At 41.5% G+C, this 23,865-nt stretch overlaps 4 protein-coding genes and 1 long non-coding RNA gene across 6 annotated transcripts; 4 read left to right on the top strand and 1 right to left on the bottom strand.

Annotated features, from left to right (window-relative positions):
* The first annotated feature begins 422 nt into the window (after positions 1–422).
* LOC131882576 (solute carrier family 49 member A3-like) lies at positions 423–3,627 on the top strand. Its single transcript, XM_059229767.1, has 3 exons — positions 423–2,014; positions 2,083–2,411; positions 2,518–3,627. Exons 1-3 carry the CDS (start codon positions 1,576–1,578, stop codon positions 3,382–3,384), a joined length of 1,635 nt encoding a protein of 544 aa, XP_059085750.1. The 5' UTR covers positions 423–1,575; the 3' UTR covers positions 3,385–3,627.
* A 96-nt stretch (positions 3,628–3,723) lies between these two features.
* Positions 3,724–5,537, top strand: LOC131882579 (uncharacterized). The gene is made up of 6 exons (XM_059229771.1): positions 3,724–3,926; positions 3,990–4,121; positions 4,185–4,341; positions 4,409–4,581; positions 4,646–4,991; positions 5,062–5,537. Exons 1-6 carry the CDS (start codon positions 3,823–3,825, stop codon positions 5,425–5,427), a joined length of 1,278 nt encoding a protein of 425 aa, XP_059085754.1. The 5' UTR covers positions 3,724–3,822; the 3' UTR covers positions 5,428–5,537.
* Positions 5,538–5,770: 233 nt separating this feature from the next.
* LOC131882581 (uncharacterized) lies at positions 5,771–9,084 on the top strand. 2 transcript variants are annotated; one of them, XM_059229773.1, is made up of 2 exons: positions 5,771–6,243; positions 8,829–9,084. In XM_059229773.1, exons 1-2 carry the CDS (start codon positions 5,911–5,913, stop codon positions 9,003–9,005), a joined length of 510 nt encoding a protein of 169 aa, XP_059085756.1. In that variant the 5' UTR covers positions 5,771–5,910; the 3' UTR covers positions 9,006–9,084. The 2 variants fall into 2 exon arrangements, with proteins under 2 accessions (XP_059085756.1, XP_059085755.1); XM_059229772.1 differs by having other exon boundaries at positions 5,791–6,300.
* Positions 9,085–13,299: 4,215 nt separating this feature from the next.
* On the top strand, positions 13,300–15,410 carry LOC131882582 (cytochrome P450 3A24-like). The gene is made up of 5 exons (XM_059229774.1): positions 13,300–13,605; positions 13,686–14,111; positions 14,176–14,382; positions 14,449–14,588; positions 14,901–15,410. Exons 1-5 carry the CDS (start codon positions 13,300–13,302, stop codon positions 15,277–15,279), a joined length of 1,458 nt encoding a protein of 485 aa, XP_059085757.1. The 3' UTR covers positions 15,280–15,410.
* On the bottom strand, positions 13,970–23,834 carry LOC131882583 (uncharacterized). Its single transcript, XR_009373501.1, has 3 exons — positions 23,703–23,834; positions 15,082–15,258; positions 13,970–14,402 (listed from the first exon to the last, which is right to left on the bottom strand). It is a non-coding gene; the product is annotated as an uncharacterized LOC131882583 (long non-coding RNA).
* Between the last annotated feature and the right edge of the window lie 31 nt (positions 23,835–23,865).

The raw sequence follows: 23,865 nt of genomic DNA, 5'->3' as shown, positions 1-23,865 counted from the left end.
ACTTGAATTGACAATTTGAATAACGCCTCCTGACCATACGTTTATTCTTGTACCACCACCTTCGGAATTTTCAGTAATTTTTGCTTCCCATTTCCTTCCTCATTGTGGGTAAACAAATATAAAAAATTCCAGACATTCTCCATTCATTACTGGACAAGCTATTAACTAAGAAATAAGACAAATCGGCAAATGTTGTGGAAAGAACTAATTACACATGGTTGGCAATGTGTTTATGCACTTGGTCTCTTATGACTGCATACATACAGTGCGAATGACCGCATTTCCGCATCTTGATGCTTCTCGAAATATTTCTTCCGTCATTTTCCAGCTTTCTCTACAGCTTACTTGGCGCAATAAGTGCGTATGTTCTCCTTGCCCAATCCAGGCCCAATCCGTTCAGTGAGCCCTTATCTCGCTCAGGCATGCTCCATTGTCATTTCAGTAGTTATTTGCATATTCTTACACAACAATCGGCACTCAAGAATCCACGATATAGGCAAAGGATAGATTGATTTTGCACTCAGTTCAAAGTCCGATATGTTGGAAAAGATAAAACATTAAAAAGTGTCCCGTGAGCGCAAACTTATTTGTACAGTACACTCGGATCCGAACGTACATATGTAGTATTATATGTACAATATATACAATATGTACAACTCGTCTCTGGTCACCCACTTCCACTCGGGGTTTTCGACTTGCATTGCTCGCCAAAGTTTTTCTATCCAGCTGTCCACGAGAGGGCAATGAAGAACGCACGAACACGAGCGAGGAGCAAACGAGTGAGCGATCAGAAGTGAGCAAGAGCACGAATGTGTATGAGTGTATGCCCTGTTACCATGGGGTGAAGGAGACAAAGAGCCCTCAGTCTAGAGCTCAGTCCAATTGCAGTCCCTTGTACACACTCACTGAGGTTGTGCGAGGGTAAGGGGTAGGAAGGGGTACGGATTGTGAGGATTACTTTTGACAGAAGCGCACACATCACGTCTCAAGAGTGTTTTCGGTTGTGATTTCTTGGATTCTTGGATCCAAGGAAATGTGATTAAGACCGAGGGGAGGCTTCTCTCAACAGGTCATTGTGCTTTCCTCAGACACAAAGCCTGTGTTTCCTGCCCTTTGTCGTCTTGTTTTGAAAGCTTGATACTTTAGTCCTCCTGACAGTCGGATTTGGGGATCGAGATCATGAGAATATGGAGTGTTGTACTTGAAAGAGAAACACTTGTTTGATTTGCCCATGCGGATTGAAGAGAACCTGTTTTTTTGGCATGGTGTTAGCTGATGTCCCTCGTTATATCCTGTGATCTGTGCACTACTCAAATCGTGGGTTTCATGTGCTTCATTGAGACCAGAGGAACGTTCTCGTCTAAGGTGGCGGTTCCAAGAACACTGGAATTACAACGTTCCAGTGCGCAAAGATAGGCCTACTTTGCACTGTCGTGTTTGAGCGGATTACAATCGAGCTTGTTCAATTGCGCACTCTATTGTTGATAGACGTTTGCTTGGGAATAGTCCGCTTTCCTCGACAGTCGCCAAGCAAGCGTGTGGTCCTTCGATTTTTGACGAATCAGTACAAAATCAATGAAAATGGGTAACAAGGACCTTAAGCTCCAGCAGCAGGAGAGGCAGCTCCTCCAACCCAAGAAGCTTAAGTTCAACCGAATGAACACGGACATTGAGAAACTCAAGACCAAGGACATTGAGCCCGAGATAATGGAACATTTGGATCCAGAGGCCAATCTCCAACCAGTCATAACTGAATATGCGTCCCATCCCCAACGGTGGTGGCTCTTGATAACTGTGATTCTACTCAATTTAGCCAATTACAGCCATTGGGTGGCGTTCCCGTCGGTGACGAAAATGGCGGCAAAATATTACGACCAGGCAGGAGAGACCATGGACCTCATTCCCACCATCTCATATGGGCTTGGTGTGCCATGTTGTCTTCTGGCTACCTATGTGGTAGAAAACATTGGTCTGAAGGTTGGCCTTCACATCGGGGGACTTCTCACGGGTCTGGGTAGGTTTCAAGTCCTATTTCCGAGACATGAGATGAATGAGTGTTCAGAAGGTTTCTCTTCCTTTTAGGCGGAGCTTTGTGCTGCCTGAGCAGCTTTCCGTACCTGGCTGATGATATTCCAGACAACACTAAATTCATATTGGCCTTGATTGGTCAGGCAATGACGGGCATCGCTTGTCCCTTTATCTCATGCGTACCCACCAAGATCAGTCAGCATTGGTTCAGCGACAATCAGAGGACCATGGCCACCATTTTGATCGGCATGTCCAATCCGATGGGACTTGTCCTGGGCCAAGCCATTACCCCGTTTATTGTCAGAGCACCAAGTGATATTCCCACCATGAATATCGTGTGGTTTATCCCTGCAGCCTTGGGCACAATCTTAACTCTGTGGAAGGTAACGGAAGAGTCGCATCTCTCAGTTTGGACTCTATAGTACAGATGGGTAAAATGATGATAAATTTAATATATATATATATACAAATCCGTTTTTGACCCTGCAGGTGACCTCGGACCGGCCTCCAAGCCCACCAAGTCCAAGTGCCGCCATGCAGACCATCCAGCCCAAGAATTATTTGCACAGCATCAAGGAGCTCGTCACAAATAAGGCGTTCATCATCATGTTCTTCTTCATTGGCGGCGCCATGGGATACGTGTCGACTATCTCGACCAAAATTGAGCAGATCCTTTGTTCCAGTGGCTATTCTGATCAGCTCTCGGGAGTGGCTGGAGCCCTTATCCTTTTCAGCGGGTTCCTGTCATCCTTTGTCTTTGGGATTATTGCCTACAAAACGAAGCAGCTAGTCCTCATCTGCAGAATTGCGAGCATCATTGGCATCGTCGCCATGATCCTCATAGCCTACTTCTTCCGCGTGCCGGACAACTCCATTCCGATTCTCATTTCATGCTCTCTCCTAGGAGCCGCAGCTCTTGGCGTGTACCCGTTGGGACTTGAATTGGTGGTTGAGTGCACATATCCCATCGATCAGGCCACTGGGACAGCCTTTCTGTTCCTCTCCAGTGCTATCCAAGGGGTTCTATTGATGCAAGTGGAGAACCTTGTGGGACAACCTCTCTCTGCCGAGAAGATGAAAATACAGTCCTGCGTGGCCATGGATGACGAAGGCCATCAGCAGCCCAAAGACTATGGGGCCTATCTCAATTTCATCACCTGCTACATGATCTTCTTCGTCCTCTTGTTTGTCCTCTTCTTCCGCACCAAAATGAATCGAACCAATGCCGATTGGCAACATCATCACCGAGTGGAACCAATGCCTTCTGTGGTTACCCAGACCTCTTTGATAGCGGATACTCCCGATGACAGTTCAATGGAAAGTGGATCCCTTGCAAGTCAACACCGAGGGCCCTAAGGCAATTGGCAAATCACTACAAAGCTCAATTGTCCATGGAGTGCTCGCAATACATAAAGAGACAAATAGTTTTATTGTAAAAATAAGATGTTGACTACCATCCTTCTTGGACGTATTGCCAAAGAGAGACTGCATCCAAACCTGTCAGAGGATTTTTCTACACCAGTTGAATCAAATATTTCTACCATGTACTTCTGTTAATAGTTCCGAAAATACATCACATGAATCAATGCATAATACACAGCTAAGAGACGTTTTGTTTCTACTCTCGAGAAGCAGGAAGTGATGATTTTGTTCTAGAACTGCAACAAAACAAGTTTTGGGGAAGCGTTCGATCAGTTTGAGTTTGGATGACAAATTACAAAGGCCAGTTTCCCGGGGAAATGCCAATTCAGCTGCCTCTCGAAGCAAATGCACTAGTATCAATTGTCTCCAATCATGAAGAAAATATGCCTGACTTTGGTCCTCTTCAGTACCTTGGAGATAGGATATGTCACTGGGAGTTGTTGCAACAACAATTATTGGTGCGACGGTGATCCAAGGTAATACTTCGGGTGGATTGAAGAGCCACAAAGGGTTGGTTTCATTTGCCAAAGTTTCTTCAGTTTCATAGAGACGCCTGATATCCGGCAAGACCAGTACGAGAACTTCCTTCGTGTCACGTGGAGCAATACGTACCTGAACCTATACAAATGCGTGGACTTTTTCTACGTCGAATATTGTCAAGTATCCAATGGGTGAGTTTGTCAGCCGACCATATTTACCAAAACTCCGGATTCATGAGGGTGGAACATTTTCAGAGAGGAGGATACCCTCTGCTCTGAAGAGGCCAAGGTGGCGCCTGTGGCCATGTTTAAAGAAAGAGTTCTAGATGATTGGGAGGATCCCATCACTCCTCTTGTTAGCAGGTATTGGGCGAACATCACCGTGAAGTATGACACGAAATACCTGATCAAGGTAATCGCGAGGAATCCCGAAATGGGACGTCAAGAACTTTGTCACTCAACCTCCTCTTTGTTTTTAGGTTTTTGCAGTGGACAAAGGAACAGGTTGGGGAGAATCCGAAGGTAAAGCAATTGTGTCTTCAAAACCAATATACTTCCAATCAAGAGCATTCATGGAGATCCCAAAGCCATTGGATCCCAAGGTATCCATGCAACGGGAGTTAGATGAGGCGTACCCACCAAATATATGTAGGTACGTTCCAACAAGTTGACCAAAAATGTTCCATCGGCTAGGTAATTATCATCGAACTCTTCAGTGTGGGCCACATGTGTGAGCAACTGGCCAGAGATTGGATCGTGGATGTTGCCGAGCACGCCAAGTCTCATTCCCTGCGATATCATGATCCGGAATTCCTCCCACCCCTGGATATTCGATGGGAGGATAACCGACGGGTTTACGAACAAGGTCGCCTTCTTCGGTTGAGCCGAGTCAATTTGAACGAAACGAGCATTAACAACTCGAGCAACTCTTCGCTGGAGATCTCTCTCGTGCTTCACCTCAGAATGCTCAGAATCACATACTGGTGGCAGTCCTTTTTCACCAACGGTCTCTTGAGTCTCTACCACACTTGTGGTGAAAATCTCCCTTTAGCAATATTTAGGGTGAGTACAGAGCGATCTTCTTCGCTTGGGCTCACAAGCTAAAGGCTTTTGTTGGTTGAATGCAAGATAGGATGTGGACGTTGACGAGGTGGAAGAGACATTGCCTCCGGATTGCTTCTTGCCGATTCGAGTTTGGTTCCAAGTTCCAATGCATTCGACCAAAATCCTCCCGAGAATACTTCTTGTCCATGTTGCATTGCACCGGCCAGACTTCAAGTATGACGTCACATGGATTTCGAAACACTTCCACAACTTGGACCTTCTTTGGGCCGAAGAAAGTGAGTTGGCTGAGCACAGGATACGAACCGCCCTCACAATGGCCTTTGAAGATGCTTTCAAATTCAACCGCCCCCGAATTTGGCTTCGAAAGAAGTTCAAAAATTTCCGGAAGATCATAGCCAACGCTGGCCAAGATTCAAACAATGTCAGAGAGTAACTCAGAAGTTAAGATATGATAAAATATAATACTTTGAAGCCTTTCCCGTATATTGTGGTACAATGCAACCAAAACTTGAGATATATATTTATATAGTATTTTAAACAGCACTTGAGATGCTTATTTGCTTTGTTTTCTAACAATCATAAATAATGTTTCCACCGATGGAAGTGCCAGATGATACGCCCCGATGATGAACGAAAAGCACTTAAAATTATGCTTTATCCTTAAAACCTAAAGCCAATATTGGGAAACATACATTTAGCCCTACACAACGGAAAACTCCACTGTGAGGTTCACTATCGCGTTTATGGCAAAAAGGTTTAGGAGCTTGAATGAGTCATCATCAGAACTGATAAGAAGTTCAACACAAAACAAAACTCGCACTTGCCCAATAATAGCGTAAGCCTCTTCTTTTTCGGTTCGCAATTCGATCATATTGAACGGTTTAAAATGTGAGTGAACCCCAGAAGCAATTCTGAGATGGCCCAATATCACCTGATCTCGACCCACATCCTACTTTTGGCAATCGGAATCATCCTTCTTGTCTTGGGACTGGTCCACAATGAGGCGTGTCCGGTGGAGACCGCCCTTCCAAATTGGATGCTTTTGTCCGGCTCCGTCCTGGCCGTAATATCCGTTCTTGTATTAGTGCATCAGACCTGCCTGGTTTGTAATTGCTTTCAGCGTTGCCAAAGAAGACAACCAACCAAGACCACATTGGGCAATGTAATATGTGGGTGTACTTTTTTCACCTTTTTTATGATCGGATTTCTCATCCTTTTTGGCTTGTGGATTGCCGGCTCCTACTTTGTGGTAAGGGCTATACGAGCAATCAGAGTCCCTGATGCTGAAAGTCACAATTCCGAAAAGGTAACTTATTAATGGTAATTGTAAATCTGGCGACACGTTTGCGAGCAGCTTCAGGAGTGATGTGAAACTCAGAGGTTGTGGTTCCACACAGTAAAGAAGAAATTGCTAAAGATAGCTTGGCGAATGCTGCAATTGCCATGTAACACTAATGCCGCCAGTCGTCGGCAACAAACTCATCAGACAACGGGCCGCATTTCAATTCAGCATTTAAAAAATGTGAAAATATGCGATGAAATGTGCTGCTGTTACAAATGTTTCCCGCCAAGCTAAGGGTGGCTTTACACTAAAATGGAAAACCGGGATTGAATCCGGTTTGAGGATTGCAGTTGGAGTAGTGCCAGGACGAGTTCGGCTAAAGACTTGAGTCCAGCAGAGGACTCCAGTCTTTCACTGTACTCATGTCGAACAAAAAGACTCATGTTGCGAAAAACTCGCCCCAGCACTAGTCCTCCTTCAATCCTCAAACCGGATTCAATCATAATGTCCCATCCTAGTGTAAAGCCACCCTAAGTCAAATTGAGTATTCATGTTTGCCCTCAATACCCGAGCAGCACAGAATCATTACGACCGAAACATGTAGTCGATACACATCTCCCAATCCGGTGTCCATTTATACGCATATAATACATAAAATATTTATTTTTTTCGATCAGATAGTATGTACAGGGTGCGGAAGTTCAAATGCCCGATATCTTTAAAATGATCTGTTGACTTCAAATTTTGAAATTTCGCGCCAAATTTTTGTTTTCATTGCCGTTTGGCATTCGTAAATAATAAACAATTTCTAAAGATTTTTGATTAAAACCAATTCAAATGAGTATGGAGGCAAAACGTCAGAGCATCCTCGATATGGCTTGCGCAGGAGCTGACAAAAAGGCCATTGCCAAGCTCACGGGGGCCAATATCACCACTGTCAGACGTGTGATCAATGCAAGACTTGGATCCAAAGATGTCAGCCGGAAGTCCCGAAAGCCAATAAAGTCAAAAAAAGAGGACCAAGAAATTTATCAGGGCCGTTAAGACCGAAATCGACAAGGACCCAACCAAGTCTATGAGGAAGATGGCAAAGAAGTTTGGTTGTGATGAGAAGACAATCCGGACCACTGTCAAAGACGACCTTGGAATGAAGTCCCTGACACGTCCTCCACGTCAACTCATCACTGAGAGGGTCAGGGTCCTTCGCCTGCAAAGATGTCAAACCATTCTGTCATGGATGAAAAGATCAGCCAATTCGTCCAAAGTGAAGATCTTCTCCGATAAGAAGATTTTTACAGTGGATCAGTCTTATAATCGCAGAAATGACCGGATGATTGTTCAGGCAGGATCTTTACCAGCTCCGGTAAACCGGACCAAGCATCCTCAAGGAGTCATGGTGTTGGGCATCATTGCCAGCAACGGCCTCACCTGCCCGCCCATTTTCATTGAAGCTGGACTCAAGGTCAATCAAGAGGTTTATCTTAATCTTTTAAAATCAAAGGTCAAACCATGGCTTAAGAGGAACTTCCCATACAACAATTACGTGTGGCAGCAGGATGGGGCCCCTGCCCATACCGCTCTCAAGACCCAGGAGTGGCTGGCAGCAAACTTGGCGGAATCCTGGGACAAGACGATGTGGCCTCCTTCTAGTCCTGAATTAAATCCATTGGATTATTCCATCTGGAGCGTTTTAGAGGCCAAGGCATGTTCCACCCCTCACAGAAGTGTTGGGGCTCTAAAGGTCTCGATCCGGAAAGCCTGGAGATCCATGTCCAAGGAGTACATCGTGTCAACATGCAAAGCATTCAGACGTCGTGTTGAAGCAGTCATTGAAAATCAAGGAGGACATATAGAATAAAGTTTCCTCATTTTGAATAGATCTTGAATTTTTATGTCATTCTTTAATGCCAAAAGTTTGTCAGCTATGCTCTGTTGAGCAATTAAATACTTACATTACAAACGGGCATTTGAAGTTCCGCACCCTGTAAACATGCGGCCATTTTATAGAGCAAAGTTTTTACCTGCCCACTGCAATGCAAATTATGATTTGTTCCTTCTAAGTCAAACATTCGTTGAACTTCTCCTTGATAAACGTCACCTAAACCAAACCTAAAGGGTTCAATTCAGGGCTTCTTAGAGTTAGAGCACAAAATTCATCCGGCAATCCTTGATAGAGAATATTTGTCTATCGAAGTAGTTTTTATTTTCAGTTCTTCCCATTCATGCCCAAAGGTGCATGAGAATAAATCAATTAATCCATTTTCATAACGCCCTGGTTGACAAACTGACACTTGTAGACTTGCTTTTTCATTGTCAGGCCTCTTAGGCGGCCCAACTCTAAAGGAGCCCAACGAACGACGCTGATTAGCCAAAGCAATTTTTTGTAAGCCATCCAGTGACCAAGTACTCTTTCAAATGATGACTTTTTTATCTCATGAAATGCAAAGTATGGTTAGGTGGCTACTCCGATCTTTTTATGATCATTTAATAGCGACCATAGAGTAAGACCTGCTGCATATCTGGTAATAAAAAATGATTGATTTTATTTGCAGGCCTGCTCGTTGAGTCTCGTTCTCCCTGCTGGAATTTCCATTCTTTTGGTGTGGATACTCTTTCTGGCCGGAATAGTTCGGTTCTTGCTCATAATTTTCCAGTCTCGACCCACGACCAATCGTCTGAAAAAGGAGCCAATTTATGACGAGGTTCATCGGGATGACAATTACCTCTGATTACGCCGATCTAATCTAAAGCAATTTGTATTCATAAGAGAAATCGAAAACAATGAATGACCGCAACTGAGATCTAAAACATAGAATGGTCTGCAGTCACTGAAGATTGGAATAACTACACTTGATTTTCTGAGTTAACTATGCCCTTCAAAAAATGCAGAAAATATACCGTATTGAATTGAAGGCTAATGAAATCTAGGACAAATTAGTCATTTGAAGTAACATATGGTATGTCATTCATAAACTCTAGTCCAAATGCAATGACATCACATCGAAATGATATTCATTCATTTGTGGACGTTTGTGCAAGATGATAACTGGTCTAGCTAACAAATGGTGATCTAATACTTGAAGGTGCTGAAAAGCTTGAGGAAGTGAAACGAGTACAAATACATAACCATACACTTTTGGAAAACACTTTTTGAGTCGGATAGGCAATTGAAGCCTTTTACTCGCATTGAACATCTAAATTTGTAAAATCTATGAGACCCAATATACGCCATTGGTAAGGTTATTTTTTGAGTAAAGCCGTTTAGGAGGTAAGTTAGTAGGCTAGAATTATCAGAAGCCAAAAACATGGCCGTGTCATTATGGATGGTGTAGTAGACTGGCCACAGTGGTCGAAGTGCCTTATCAAGTTTCCAAAGATATACCCAAACACATCTTGGCATGTTTCTAGCTGAAATACTCATAAGAAACAACATTGGTTTTATTGCTTTATGGAGTTCTAACCTCCAAAAAAACAGACATGCTCAAAAACATTATAAGAACTGAAATGACTAAAAATATTGTAAAAACTGAAATTTTCCAATACCTAATTAATGATACTTGGAACTGCACTTAGTTGGCCTTTTTTTAAAGTTATGATTTGATCTGTTATACCGCTAATTACTAACAGTATAGAGGATTAGATGGCCCATATTTCATCGTTTTTGACTCCAAAATGCTCCTATTATATCTTAACTTAATTTCCCAAAGAATTGATATTGATTTTCAGTATCACAAAAGCAAAAGGTTATTTTTGTTTCTTTTGCATTATCTCAATATAGTGCTAAATGTTGTATAACCTTACTCCAAACCCTCCTTAAATACAGATTTAATAAGTACTTTAGAATCAAGAAGTACACATTCAGTTCAACAATCAATGCAAATTTCATAAAAAAATTAATGAAGCCTCAAAGAAACAGTTTTTAATCGGTTTCAACAAAATCTTCAAAAAAAGCAAGTCTATAAGTTTGTCTGTTTGTGTATTGTCGTCAGAATTCAAGTGAAAGAGTAGATAAGTATAGTTTTGTTGGTTATGAGACGTATTCCCTACGAATATTAGAGGGAAGCAAATTAAACAACGAAGGGGCCCGAGAAAGAAGAGAAGTGGACAGCACTGTTGGAATTAGCCTGGATTCTCGAGGACTTGAAGGTGCTCTCAAAACGCACAATGAGCCTCTGCGGTCACTAGAATTGACCCTAAATCCTGGGTTGGGACAAAGCTCATGGATGCTTTTGAAGACGTACAGTATCAAATACCTTTCGTACCTTCTCTGAACACTGTACAGCCCCAACTTGTTTAGTCTCTCCCAATACAAGAGCTCTCTCAATTTGACCTTTTGCAAACGACTTGTACAGAGTTAGCATCGTCATGCCAGATGAGACCTGCTCAATATCTTTACCTCCATTATCTATGTGAGGAGTATTCAAAGGAGTTGACCCAAAGGTCATTGAGCGGAATTTCATTCCGTTCAGGGCCATATTACTCTTAGTAACCCAAGAGTAGATTCTTTCTAGGTCCTTTGCAAGGCTAGTGGAATCTTGGCCATTCCTGCCATAAACTAACTTTGTATCGTCAGCATAAGAAGAGAGACTGCCAGTAATACTAAACTTTTGTTTGAAGCGGGGCAATGAATATTATGAAAAGGAGAGGCCCTAGGATTTAACCCTGGGGAACGCCTGACTTTACATCATGTGTGTCACTAAGGGATCCCTCGAACTAAAAAATTTGGTTCCTATCATGAATGAAATTTATGTATTCGAACATAAAATGAGGTACTTGGTGTCTTAAGGTTTTTTATGACGTCTCGTTGTTGATGTCTTGAAGTATAGTTTTCCTATGTCTGCCCGCAGGCTAGAATCATAAATTCCGTTTTAGATCACATCGTCATCAAAGAGCAAACGGTACCCCACTCCACTGGACTTTGGAAACTTTTGTGTTTCTTATCTTTCAGCATAGTCCACTAGAGTGCGTCACTGTTTACACAGTTGGTTTAAGTTTGCACAAAAAATGGCCTTTGCGCCATACAAAAAGAAGGCATCAAAATTCAACTGGAAAATGTCAAACCAAGGATCTCAGTTTCTACCAGAAAAAGAACCTCTGTTGACGTTATACGAGCACATCAGATTATTATTATTATTATTATTATTATTATTATTATTATTATTATTATTATTATTATTATTATTATTATTATTATTATTATTATTATTATTATTATTATTATTATTATTATTATTATTATTATTATTATTATTATTATTATTATTATTTGTGGTTTTATTAATGTATCAATATTTGATTGGGAACTTTGATATAATCCCTTGACAAAAAGCTGTTAAGCCGCATAAGTACAAGTGATCCATGAATATTTGATGGTGACGTCATCTTCTTTTCCTGCTTCAATGTTCCAATATCCAGCCATAAACCGCACATTGAATACAAAAAAGATATTTTTCTTTTATTTTAGCGCATCTGGAAGGGACACATATTGCTGGACTCCATCAAAAGATCTGAGCAATGACGGAACTAACGATTCAACCTTTATATTAGTCTTGAAATTTGCTTGAAATACGCAAAAAAAAAAAATTATGGATTTGTAACTCCTGGTCATGACAAAGCGTATTAAAATATTATAAAACTAAAATGTAACAACAGCTACAAAAACATATGCAAATGTGAATCTACCAGTAAAATTCCTCAAGTACCTCAAGCAATACCTCTGCGTGCCCCAATATGCTAACAATGCATGGACACATTTTCTATGCGAAACCGAGCCCCTCACCATCGGCTTGGCAAGGTTAGTGTCTAACAGTGTTGGGAACCTGACCTTTCAGGATGCGATGTCCGGACACAAGTTGTCCTTCCCGGTCAAGGACACCTTATTGTCCTTGGCCCGACATCCCTTCGGAGTATTGGTGGTCACGCACCTTTGTTCGGCTCCCGGCCAAATGCCATCAACGACGGGAGCTGACAAAGGATCTGTTCAATCTGGTTCATCCTCTTCTCTGCAATATCCAAGAATTTCATCGCTTAGCATTACCTACCTGTCTTTTTACTGTCTGTAACTCACCTCTTTGCTTTTTTCATGTACACTGAACCAATTCTAGTCATCTCTGCTGTGATATCACTAGTCGAATGTTTTATCGTTTTAGCCATTTTATTTATTTCTATCCATATTTGTGTAAATTGTTTACATACACAATTTTATTACTTTACGAGTTGACATGACCGAGAGTCGCAATAAAAGGTGGAATCCGCAGATTTGAGGGCGGAATGGGCAAAGTTTGGCAGCTAAAGGTGTCAATCTGGAAAAGGTGAAGAGCTATTGGAAGAGAGTCATTCTTAAAGGGTAGCCCAGGGCTTTCTAGTAGAAGAGTACATCTAAGGATTTGCAACTCCTGGTCATGACAGAGCGTATTAAAATACTTGTCCGTCTACACAAAGACCTGAGATCGATCAATCCCTCCTTTCAGGGATCTTTGCATATTAGAAGCACCAGTACCAACATGTGAGAAAAGATCAGAATCCACGATCACACGATGTTGCAAATTAACTTAAATACCTATGAGCAGAATACTTTCTTTCTTCTGAGGGGGGTAGGGGGAAGGTGGAGCCGTATTTTTAAGAACCAACTTCAGGTTGTGTCCCAGATGAGTGAGGAATGAGAAAGTTATTTGGTCTCAGGTGTGGATTTATATCTTGGTAATGCATGGCAAATTCGATGCTCAGACTCGGTAGCGAGCAATTAGTCGGATCCAAAAATCCTGAACCTCGACATGATTCTACAAATCGGTCTTAAATCCCAAAACATATCAATCAAGTGACGAGTCACGTTTGAATATTAAATATCTTCATCAGAAATGCATGAATGAATGAATGAATGTCCACTCAGACAACAAGTGGTCCCTCGTAAAGAATGAATGAGACAGTGCCTGACTGTTTTTGGTCCACATGTGAGGCCTCACCTTCAAATAGAACCACATGAGAGTCTAGGACGATCAGTAGCAGAATCAACTTTGATCCAGAATGAGCAGTTTCATCATCGAGGCCACCGTTGTCATACTCTTGTTGCTTTATCGGCACTTGAACAAGTTCTGGGGCTATCTGGAAGCCTTGAGCGTTCCAATGATCCAAGAAAACATCTTCAGTGTCCATAAGCTCGTTTTCCCCAAGTTCGATCAAGCTTGTCTCAAGAAGTATGGCAAGATTTGGACCAAGTACGAGGGCTTTGTTCCCCACATCTTCGTTGCCGATCCAGACTTACTCAAGGAGATCATGATCAAGAACTTTGATTGCTTCATGGATCGCCAGCATTTCCCCATTGGCGAGAAGGTGTGTTCCAAGCTGAAATCCTGGAAGATCTTTGGACTTGGCACTCAAATTGCATCTTTTTTCTTTCATTTCACCCTCAGCTTTGCTCGTTGATCACATCCCGATCAGACGCTTGGCACGCCATGCGGAAACTCATTTCTCCGCTCTTCACCACGGCCAAAGTCAAGCCAATGCTTGGGTCCTTGACAGCAGTGACCGATGAGTTCATTGAGAACGTGGAAAAGAAACGGAAACAAGGCCAAGACGACACTGTGGATTTCAAGCCGTTGCTTCAGTACCTCTCGTTGGACGCTGTGGCTTCATGTGCCTTTGGAATTGAAGGCAATTCGTTCCAAAAACCCGAGAGCGACTTGTACAAGAGGTGCTGCCGATTGTTCAGCGACTTTCGATTGCGATCCTTTGGCGAATCCATTGCCTTTTATATTTGCTCGCGGATCCCTATACTCTTGAAGATTGTGGACTTCATTGGCATGAGTAATTTTGAGTACCTCTTCAATTTTACCAAGGTAATGATGATCCCGGATTTGGCGATGTGCACACATATCTTTCATATTTTTATGGCGCTTTTAGAACATCGGTTACAATCGACAGAAAACACGTGGAGACTTCATCGACAAATTGAATGAGACCCAATTGAAGAACTTGGAGTGCAAAGGTGAGCTCAACGAGAATCAGATCTACGCTCAAGGCATTGGTATCATCCAGGCAGCGTTTGAAACGACTTCAAACACGATGGGCACACTTTTGCACATGCTGGCCAAACATCCAGAAGTCCAGGTAAGACCAGGGTCGGACCGCTAATGAATGAGGACAAGCATCATCAAAATATTCTCTCGATTCCAGAGCAAATTATTCGAAGAGATCCAAGACGTCTTTGGTGACGAGAACGTGGATGAAGCCGTCACCATGGACAAACTCACCCAACTCACCTACATGAACGCAGTCATTTTTGAAAACCTGCGCATAAACCCTCCAGTGTGCAGGTAAAGCAAAGTTTCAGTTACTCTTATTGATTTGTTCCTTCACGTGCTTGAAACAATATCCCTTGAAAATGACGGGAACTTTCTTTCTGCTGGAAAGTGTTGGCGAAAAAGCTTTCGTTGAAATCAAATGATAATAGTTATTTGACAATTCTGCATTGCGTTTGCAAAATCCATTTCGACAGCACTCTTCAGAAGTTTGGAAAACAAGCCAGAGATCCAACCACAAAAAATCAAGTGGCGCCTCCTAACGAGCACATGTTGAGTTAAGTAAAAATCTTCCCTCATCCCTGATAGCGTCTCTTTCAATTGCAGGCTGGATCGAACTTGCATCAAGGACTGCAAGATTGGTGACATTCAATTTAAGAAAGGAACGATCATTCAAATCCCCGTCTATGCCATTCACCACCACGAGGAGTTCTATCCTGAGCCCGAGTTGTTCAACCCAGATCGCTTCCTGGGTCTGTCAGCGCCCCCTCGCGGAGATCTCACGTACCTCAGCTTTGGGGCCGGTCCAAGATATTGCGCGGGTATCAAATTCGCCATGGCCGAGATCAAAATCACCCTGCTCAAGGTTTTGCGGACATTCATACTGAAAGACTCGTCGAAGACCAAGCTTGAGATCCTCGGAGGGGACTTGTTCTTCCTGCTCTATCCGGATATTCATCTGGACCTGGAAAGACGCCCTCTATAAGAATTTAACTAAAAACAACGTGTCTGCAAACTTGCTCAATGATTTGTGTGTCAAATGTCCGCGTCAAACAGTGAATCATAGGTCTGTCTATCTTACGTACTATATGAAACGAATAAATGAACATATTTGAACCAGAGTACTTTACTAATCATCCAAGGCAACCCGGATCTCTTGACGTCCCTTGCATGAAATTGCAAATTGATCGTCAATATTTTCGATGGCAAACACATGTTTGTCTCGTAAGGACGCTTTCTCGACCAGGATCGTTGCTCTCTTCTCGTATTAATGAATGAAATGTAGCCCCGTGTGTCTTTATTCAGCTTTCTTTTCATTCAAATCATAGATAGGTATTGCAAGAGGGCTTGTAGGTATTGCTAACAAACAGGTGTAAAACATCTATTCATTCGTCACTTCTCAATGGATCAGACTGGGTCTAGTCAATCGAAACGCGATTCCTGCTTTGCCATTGAAAAAACGGCCATCGAATTTTCTTGCCGTGATTCTTTGAGGTCTTTGAATGGCCTTTAAATCTTAGTGCTTTGGGGACAGTTTAAGCTGGAATAAATTTAAGCAAATGTAAACATGAATGAAGGACTTTAAAGGCCAGGGATCGTCTCAAAATGCGCAGCTCCTCAAAACTAGGTGCTCTCCTAAAGAGGCATGATGGAATATGATGAATATATCAGAGTGAGTTTCTTGCTTTCTTTTATGACGTTATCATGGCTTGCCGTATCAAAAACAATCGGTAAAAAGAGCACTTGAACATTGAGAGGGGCTAAAAACAGACTAGATGGGAAAACTTATTTGTGCTTCGAAAGTTGCATTATCTATCCGTGGAGAATCAGCTCTGTGAACTTTATTTTTGACAGTACTTTTGATTCAACTAATCGCTCAAGAGCGGAGCCAAGTAGGTCATTGTGGACTTCCTTACCGTCATTAAGAATGGAATGCCCAGCACTTCTAAAAGGAAGACTATATGTCCTATTTAAGTGGAACGTTCGCTTTTTGTCACAATGGTTCTTATATGATTGAAATTCCTTGCCAGCCATCTAACACTCGCGAAAATGAACTTTTTATCAAATGATTTCCACGCAGATCATGAACCATTACAGACCTTCATAGACTTGCACATTTGTTTCGACCAGGGCACATATTTTGTCGTTTTCTCTCCATCCAGAAGCTGCAAATATTTTTGTAGCTAAAACAGGAGCTGCAAATTCGTTTTGCAGAGAAGTCATTCTTTACTCCAGAAATCATAGACACCTATGGAAATGGACTTGCAACAGACGAGAAAACATTGCATCGGCTAAGCAGTTCACTTAGTCTAAATAGGTACATAAAATTATCGAAATGTATTGCATTGATCGAATTTATCCCAAATCTAGTTTATGGAACAAATCAATTGTTTCACAAGGACTACATAAAACTGGACTCTTTGGCACATTCAGGTCAGTTACTTAGAGGTTAAACTTTTTCAAGTGGTTGACCCTTCATAACGAAATTACTCTCCCTATTCAAATCTGCCAAAGAGTGACTCATAGCTACTTCGACCAATAAAAGAACCGATTTCGGTGGGGAAAATGTTTAATGTTCAATTAAATTTTAGAGGGAAAAATGTATTGATAAAAGTCCAACCTCTCAAGATAGTCCTCAAAAAATGATTCATTCCTTACGCATTTTAAGCAATTCGTGGACTTTTGCAGTTTACATCCAATATACCTCCCTAGATGGCTTCGATTTATTTCCTTGTTTAGTTAATTGGTTACTTGTCAAGAGCAAGATAACTTGATTATCCTCACATACATTGTATACATAAGTTGGGAAATACCTCTCTCGATTGACTTCTAGGCTGTCATTCGTAGGATAATTGCAGAGCAAGACTTACTTGACCAACATTTGGAGGCCAAGCACCGTCAACCTTGAACTGGTCAAGCCAAGGACTCTTCACTTGGGAAAAACAATTATGTTCATTTTTCTCGCGTAAAGACTCAGGGCGGTTCTTTAGATTGGGAAAGGCCGACTGGAGTCCTTTTTGAAGAACAATGAATCTTTACTCCTTGTAAAATAGTTTCATAAGATAAAGCACGGACTTCTAGGAAATCTCTAAAACAGACAATTCAAAGGTGTTGTTGTACTGACAACACCTGCGATTGTTATGGAAGTTTAGTCTTGGATTACTGTTCAGATGCTGATCCACTGGAATCAGAGCATACTGTTATTAGAATATATGTGTCCACCTTAACACATTGCTGAAAATTCCTTAGTATGCCATAAAAATCTAAAGCAATTTTGAAGTTTATTTACATCCCTATTTGCATCCTGGGCTTGTCTTTTTTTGCTTCTTTATTTGCATATTCAAGTCATTTTTATGCATAATTTTGAGAACCTTACTGATGAGATAGTTTTTGAATATGAAGTTAGACTGGAATGACAAACTTTCCATTTGAAATCCCCACGACTAAATTCCAATAGTGGCAAGGAAGCCCACAAAAACATGAAAATTGGTTGCTTGGTTGCTTCAATAGCCATCGAGGCTAAGCAAGTGTGGAAAATCAAGTTCAGAGGCGGCCAAACTGTGAGCTACTCTCAGAGTAGCGCACTGGCTAAACACATGATTAAAAAGTGCTGCCAAATTAAAAGTTGCAGATCCAGCGCAATGGCTTAAGTGCCTTATTCAATATTGTGGCAATTACCGTTTTTGGGAAAGAGGTCAAACAACGGTTTCTCCGGGTTTCTCGTACATACACGAAATTCTATAATCTCACGCGATTGCCCGCCAGAGGCGCTGTTTCTTATTTTGTTCACCTTTGGAGAAAGAGGAAGCATAAAAGCTTAGTAAGTCACGTGAAGTAAAGGAAATTCAAAGAAAAATGAAATGCGTCACCCTGATTTTGGGCATCTTGGAGGGACAATCAGTCACACATCACACGCAACTTCCACTCCGATGATTTTGAAGATTTAGGTGATTCGATTATCTTCTTATCGCCAGGGGCAACATGGGCAAGGCCGCCGGAACAAGTTTGAACAGTGGCGTCTTTCTTGCTTTTTTAGCCCGGCATCGACATGACTCGCGAATGACATACTTTTAAATTAAAACGTGGCCGGCTAGGTTCACATTTCATCCAAAGAAATATCAATTACTTATCTGAAAAAACATCATGAGCTTCAAGTTCTTTAACCTGGTTATTAAATTGAGTTTGTCGCCCGAGATAGTACACGGGCCAGAAAAGATCAACGCCCTTATACTGCACAAAGAGGGTTTGCGTACAGTCTGACTATCAGAACGTGCAATCTTCGATTAGATTATGTAACGAAGTTATATGAAAAAATTGTGCCGTTTCAAAAATAACCCACATTTCAATTCTTGCTTCAAAAATTGACGTTTGCTCTTTATTCATTTAGGACTGCGATACCCCAGAGAAGATTTGGTGTTGGTTCTCTTCCTATTCCGTGCATCTAGATATCGAAATGAACTAAATGTATGGCACACTTGGTCAGTAGGAAATGCCTAGCATTTGGGGCGAACCTAATTCATAATTGTAAGCTATTAGTTTGACCAAACGCAATCACATTTTGTCATCTTTCACTCATTAACCAAATCATTCATTAACTGAAATGAGCCTTAATTAAGAAGGGGACTTGTTTTGTCTGGAACGTCACGGAACACGCACAAATACTATGAAGGCTGCTATGAAGATTTATTGACAATGGGTCTCTTTATATTTGGCTGATATCACGAACGTGCTCCTAAGCCAAACAAACCTTCGACATTGGCAGGACAACGAGTGTCGGTGAGACACGACAAATTGATTGCCTAGGAACTGAAATATGAATCAAAAATCATGCAGCAAATATCTTTTTTGGCTCACTCATTGAGTCTATGTTAGGTTTGTTGCATTGATCAGCCTGTTTAAGAATTATCATTTTTCAGCTGGATAGTCCCTTTTGATATCTGTAAGAAAGAGTAACTGGCAAAATGATGGATACACTTGGAGTAGAAGCTGTCTCGGCAATTTTCCTTCTCCGCCTTACTTAGAGTGTTTTAGGAAATATTCCTTTATTTAAGCAATTGGCACCAAAGGCAAGCTATATTGTGCATATCTAAGAATTTTATATGACTGAGAAATGCTATTGCAGGTACACCTCGGATGTGCATGCATCCTCAGGTCCCACCTTTAGAGCAAGGAAAATGAATGGATTGGTGTTTTTTCAACGGCTTTTCTAACCGCTACAGAGAATGCAATCCCCAGCACCATTAAAATGAATGGTGACAATTCGTCTACTTATGACCTTTCAATAGCTCATGGATGCTTTTGAAGACGTACAGTATCAGATACCTTTGGTACCTTCTCTAAACACTGTACAGTCCCAACTTTTTTAGTCTCTCCCAATACGAGAGCTCTCTCATTCTTGTGATGTTCCTAGTGAAACATTTTTGGACTTGCTCGACCTTTTGCAAACCCGCTGAACTCATTGGAGCCCAAATGGGTTGAAGCATATTCAAGATGTGGCTGGACAATCGACTTGTACAGAGTTAGCATCGTGATGCTATCTCTGGACTTAAACGTGCGATATATCCAACCACATGTTTGAAAAGCCTTACCCACCTTCAACTGGATATGGTCATCGAACTTTCCATTATTTTGGAGGACTACACCTCAATCTTTCATAGATGAGACCTGCTCAATATCTTTACCTCCATTATCTACGAGTGGAGTATTTAAAGGTGTTGACCCAAAGGTCATTGAGCGGAATTTCATTCCGTTCAGGGCCATATTACTCTTAGTAACCCAAGAATAGATTATTTCTTGGTCCTTTGCAAGGCTAGTGGAATCTTGGCCATTCTTGCCAAAAACTAACTTTGTATCGTCAGCATAAGAAGAGAGACTGCCAGTAATACTAAACTTTTGTTTGAAGCGGGGCAATGAATATTATGAAAAGGAGAGGCCCTAGGATGGAACCCTGGGGAACGCCTGACTTTACATCATGTGTGTCACTAAGGGATCCCTCGACCTTAACAATTTGCTTCCTATCATGAATGCAACTTTTTATCCAATTGAGAACCTCGCCCTGGATCCCAATGTCAAAAAGTCTATTCAACAAATGGCCATGATCTACTTTATCAAAGGCCTTGTCAAAATCAAGATAGACAACATCAAATGACCCATGCCTTTCCAGTCCCTCAATGACCTGCTCTAAATGCTCAATCAGTTGGGTAACCGTGCTAAAATGTGTTCGGAACCCGTGCTGGCTAGGAGGAAGGACTTCATGTATATCAAGAAATTCAACAAGTTTGGACTTCATGATCTTCTCAAACATCTTCGCAATATTTGAAGTGAGAGAAATAGGCCTATAGTTACTGGGGACCGACGAATGACAGCAATATCTTGCTCATATCATGCGTTGGTCATCTGTCCAAGGCGTGACAAAATTTGAAAAGATGTTTTCATTGTACATTATCATTCGATCTCATCAAATTTAATCTGGTTTATTTTGACCAATGTCCGGGCACTGTCTCTTTGATGAATTGCTACTTTTTGTGTTGAGGTGTGAAGGACGCATTTTCCGGAATTGATAAAGATCTTCACTTGGAACTCGAACGCGGCTCAAACTAGTCCCAGCCGCCAAAGAGAGCCCAAACGACCATGATAAACATTTTGCCCCTGGCGGTAAGAAGATATTGGAATAACCTAAACCTTCAAAATTATCCCTCATAGGGCTTGTCAAGGGAATGCGTTCATGAACAACTGACGTTATTCCATGGAGTAAAATCATAGACAACATGCCCAGGCAAACTGCACTCTGCATGCACGGAGTTGTGACATTTATTTCATTTTGCATGTTTTTCTAAGCAAACACCATTGTGGTATTGAGTCAATTTGATAGTGCGTTCACAGATTAACGCCAAACATGTTCATTTGGTTGGGTTTTATGACACAACTCACTCAAAAACCCTCGATTATTGAAAATGCAATGGGCGGATGGTGCGAGTAGAGGGTGATGTTTGTCTCAGTTCTCACTCCCCAAACTGCCTAAAATCAGGGTGCCAGACCTCATTTTTCCTTGAATTTCGTTCACTTCACATGCCTTATTGAGCCTATCTACGTACAGGCAACCATTTGAAAACTCTGTACCGACGATTCTTTGATGGCAATTCTTGAATCATTCACCAATTCTTAGCATTATTTTTTTACGAGTTTCTAACCGATGCTTGGGAATGATTTCCCAGCAAGTCCTGTTTGATCAAAAATAATTGGTCCGATAATGAGTTAGGATTTTTCGAGCATTGCTATTTCTAATTTTGTTGATAAACACCCGAAACGCTCTCTATTGTACTTCTGTTAATGTTCATTTGGCATCAATGAGCGAGGAAGGCTTGTTTACAACGTCAGGTGCATTTGACACATTGAAGTAGCAACTGCACGATGAAAAGCAGCACAAATTTTGGGAGGTCATTGGGGCACTTTTCAAAACAGTAGAGATACTAAAAAAACAAAATATAAATCTCAATATTGGACAATAACAGTTTCTAAGGTTTCAAAAAGTTTATTGCAACAATACGAAATTCTAAAATACAAAAAATCAGCCGCTAAACGGCTTTTTTCTTCTAAAATAAGTTTTTATGCATGTTAATGAGTGAAAGTTAGACAGTTTATAAAATACCTACCTGCATGAACCATTCCTTTAGTGGATAAAAGAACTGAACTTTCAATTTAATCCCTCAGCAAAGAGATATGAAGCCTCAAAAGTAGGAGTGATCTCTCAAAATTTGACGATGACGTCATCTTCCTTTCCCGCTTCAATGAGTCATTAGGTTGCTCAAAATTGAGTGAAACCACCACTGGATCGCTAAATAAACCATGGAGTACGTCAATAGCGGAGTGGAAAGATCGGTCGAAGATTGAACGTCTTTTATCAAGGTTTTGTAGAGCTATGCGTTACCCCCTGATCAGATGGATTCGCGCTGAAAGAGTGCTCAATGAATTCCATTTTCATGTTCAAGTACTCGATTAGGAGGTAACGCAAAACTGAAACGTCCTCTAGCGAGGTTTCAGAGAGCTTTCCTTTCCGCTACTGCCGTACTCCATGAATAAACTTATCATGAGAATGTCATGAACAAAAAAAAAGTAAAAGGACATTATTAAGGGCGACCATCGGTTTCCCCCAACAGTAATTTCTGCTTGTGGATTTTCCGCTAGGTGATCTCCGCCATTGTAAACTCTTCCAACGTTGTAATCCACCAACACTAAACTCCCCGACAATGAACTCTGCCAACGGCAATCTCCGCCGTGGTGAATTCGGCATGTTTTACCATACCAAGAGTGAAGTCCGCCAACGGGGATCTCCTCCACATTCAAGTCCGCCAATAGCGATCTCCGACAGCCATAAAACCTTTAAAGTGGAACTCTGTCAAACGTGACTTTGCCATGATTTGGCGGAATTCAACGTTGGGGGAGTTTACAATGGCGGATATCCGTGGGCGGAGATTATTGTTGGGGGAAACATATGGGAACCATTAATAAGACGAGGAATCCTGAAATATTGTGCCAAAGACAACTCAAACACATTATTCATTGTTCATACTACAGAACATTTCCTACTCCGAAAACAGGAAGTGAATGGGACAGTTTTCGTGCTTCCAAACAGCAAAGATTTGCACTCTGCAACACCAAATTGCATATAATTGATTCTTGCATACTCATGCAATTTATCAACATCTCTTAGGAGAAGTAATGAGTCGAACGCACTCTTTATCATCCCGAACACTTTTGTAGAGTCGGAGAAGCTCAAAATATTTGTGCCACCAGAGACACTCATGGGGTTCATGAATATCGACAAAGTACGGATCCGAAAATGTTTCCTTGGGGAACGCCAGAGGATAGGGGTGACCACTGCATTTAAATTCAAAATGAAACAATCGGCCTTTGATCTGTTGGGGGCTTGCTCTCAGTACCAAGACAGCTCATTTTTACGTGCAGAATGTGAACCATATTTTCTGAAGTTTAGTGAAGGAATGTTATGATTGGATAAAATTACCATTCACTTTTCCAGTTCCTATTTCTGAATATTCTATTCACTCAGTCAATCCCAACCATCTTGCATGACCTGCGTAGGTAAATCAAACCTTAACGTTTGCTTCTTTTTCATTATTTGTGAAACTTATTCCTTGTTTGACATTAGATCAAACAGCGTTATACCAAGCTGCCTGTTTGTTTCAATAATGTTTTTTCAATAAGAGCTAGCGTGAACAAGGCAAGAGTCTTCTCCCTAGGTGTCGCAGGTTCAAACCCCGGTGTCGGAAGTAACCCAATAATACAATTTTGACAGTGCTTGATCTTGTTAACGTCGAAGCATATGCTCGATGCCCCAAAAGCTTATCAAATTCAGGTATTAGAAATATTGACATCATTTTAAAGCCCTACCTTGCCTGCACGAAAACGTAACAAATATGTTTTGAAAAATCAGGAGATTTCGTGTTGAAATCCAGGTCGTTGTCGGGCCCTTGCGCTTCAGATTGAGCCCCCCTCTGCAGTCAAGTATGGCAGTACATGTTTATATATATGTGCTTGCTGTCAGGCCAGAAAA

Source organism: Tigriopus californicus, chromosome 6 (genome assembly GCF_007210705.1).
Source record: "Tigriopus californicus strain San Diego chromosome 6, Tcal_SD_v2.1, whole genome shotgun sequence".
Lineage (NCBI taxonomy): Eukaryota > Metazoa > Arthropoda > Copepoda > Harpacticoida > Harpacticidae > Tigriopus > Tigriopus californicus.
The sequence above is the reverse complement of the archived record's forward strand: the minus strand, read 5'-3'. Positions and strand labels throughout refer to the sequence as shown.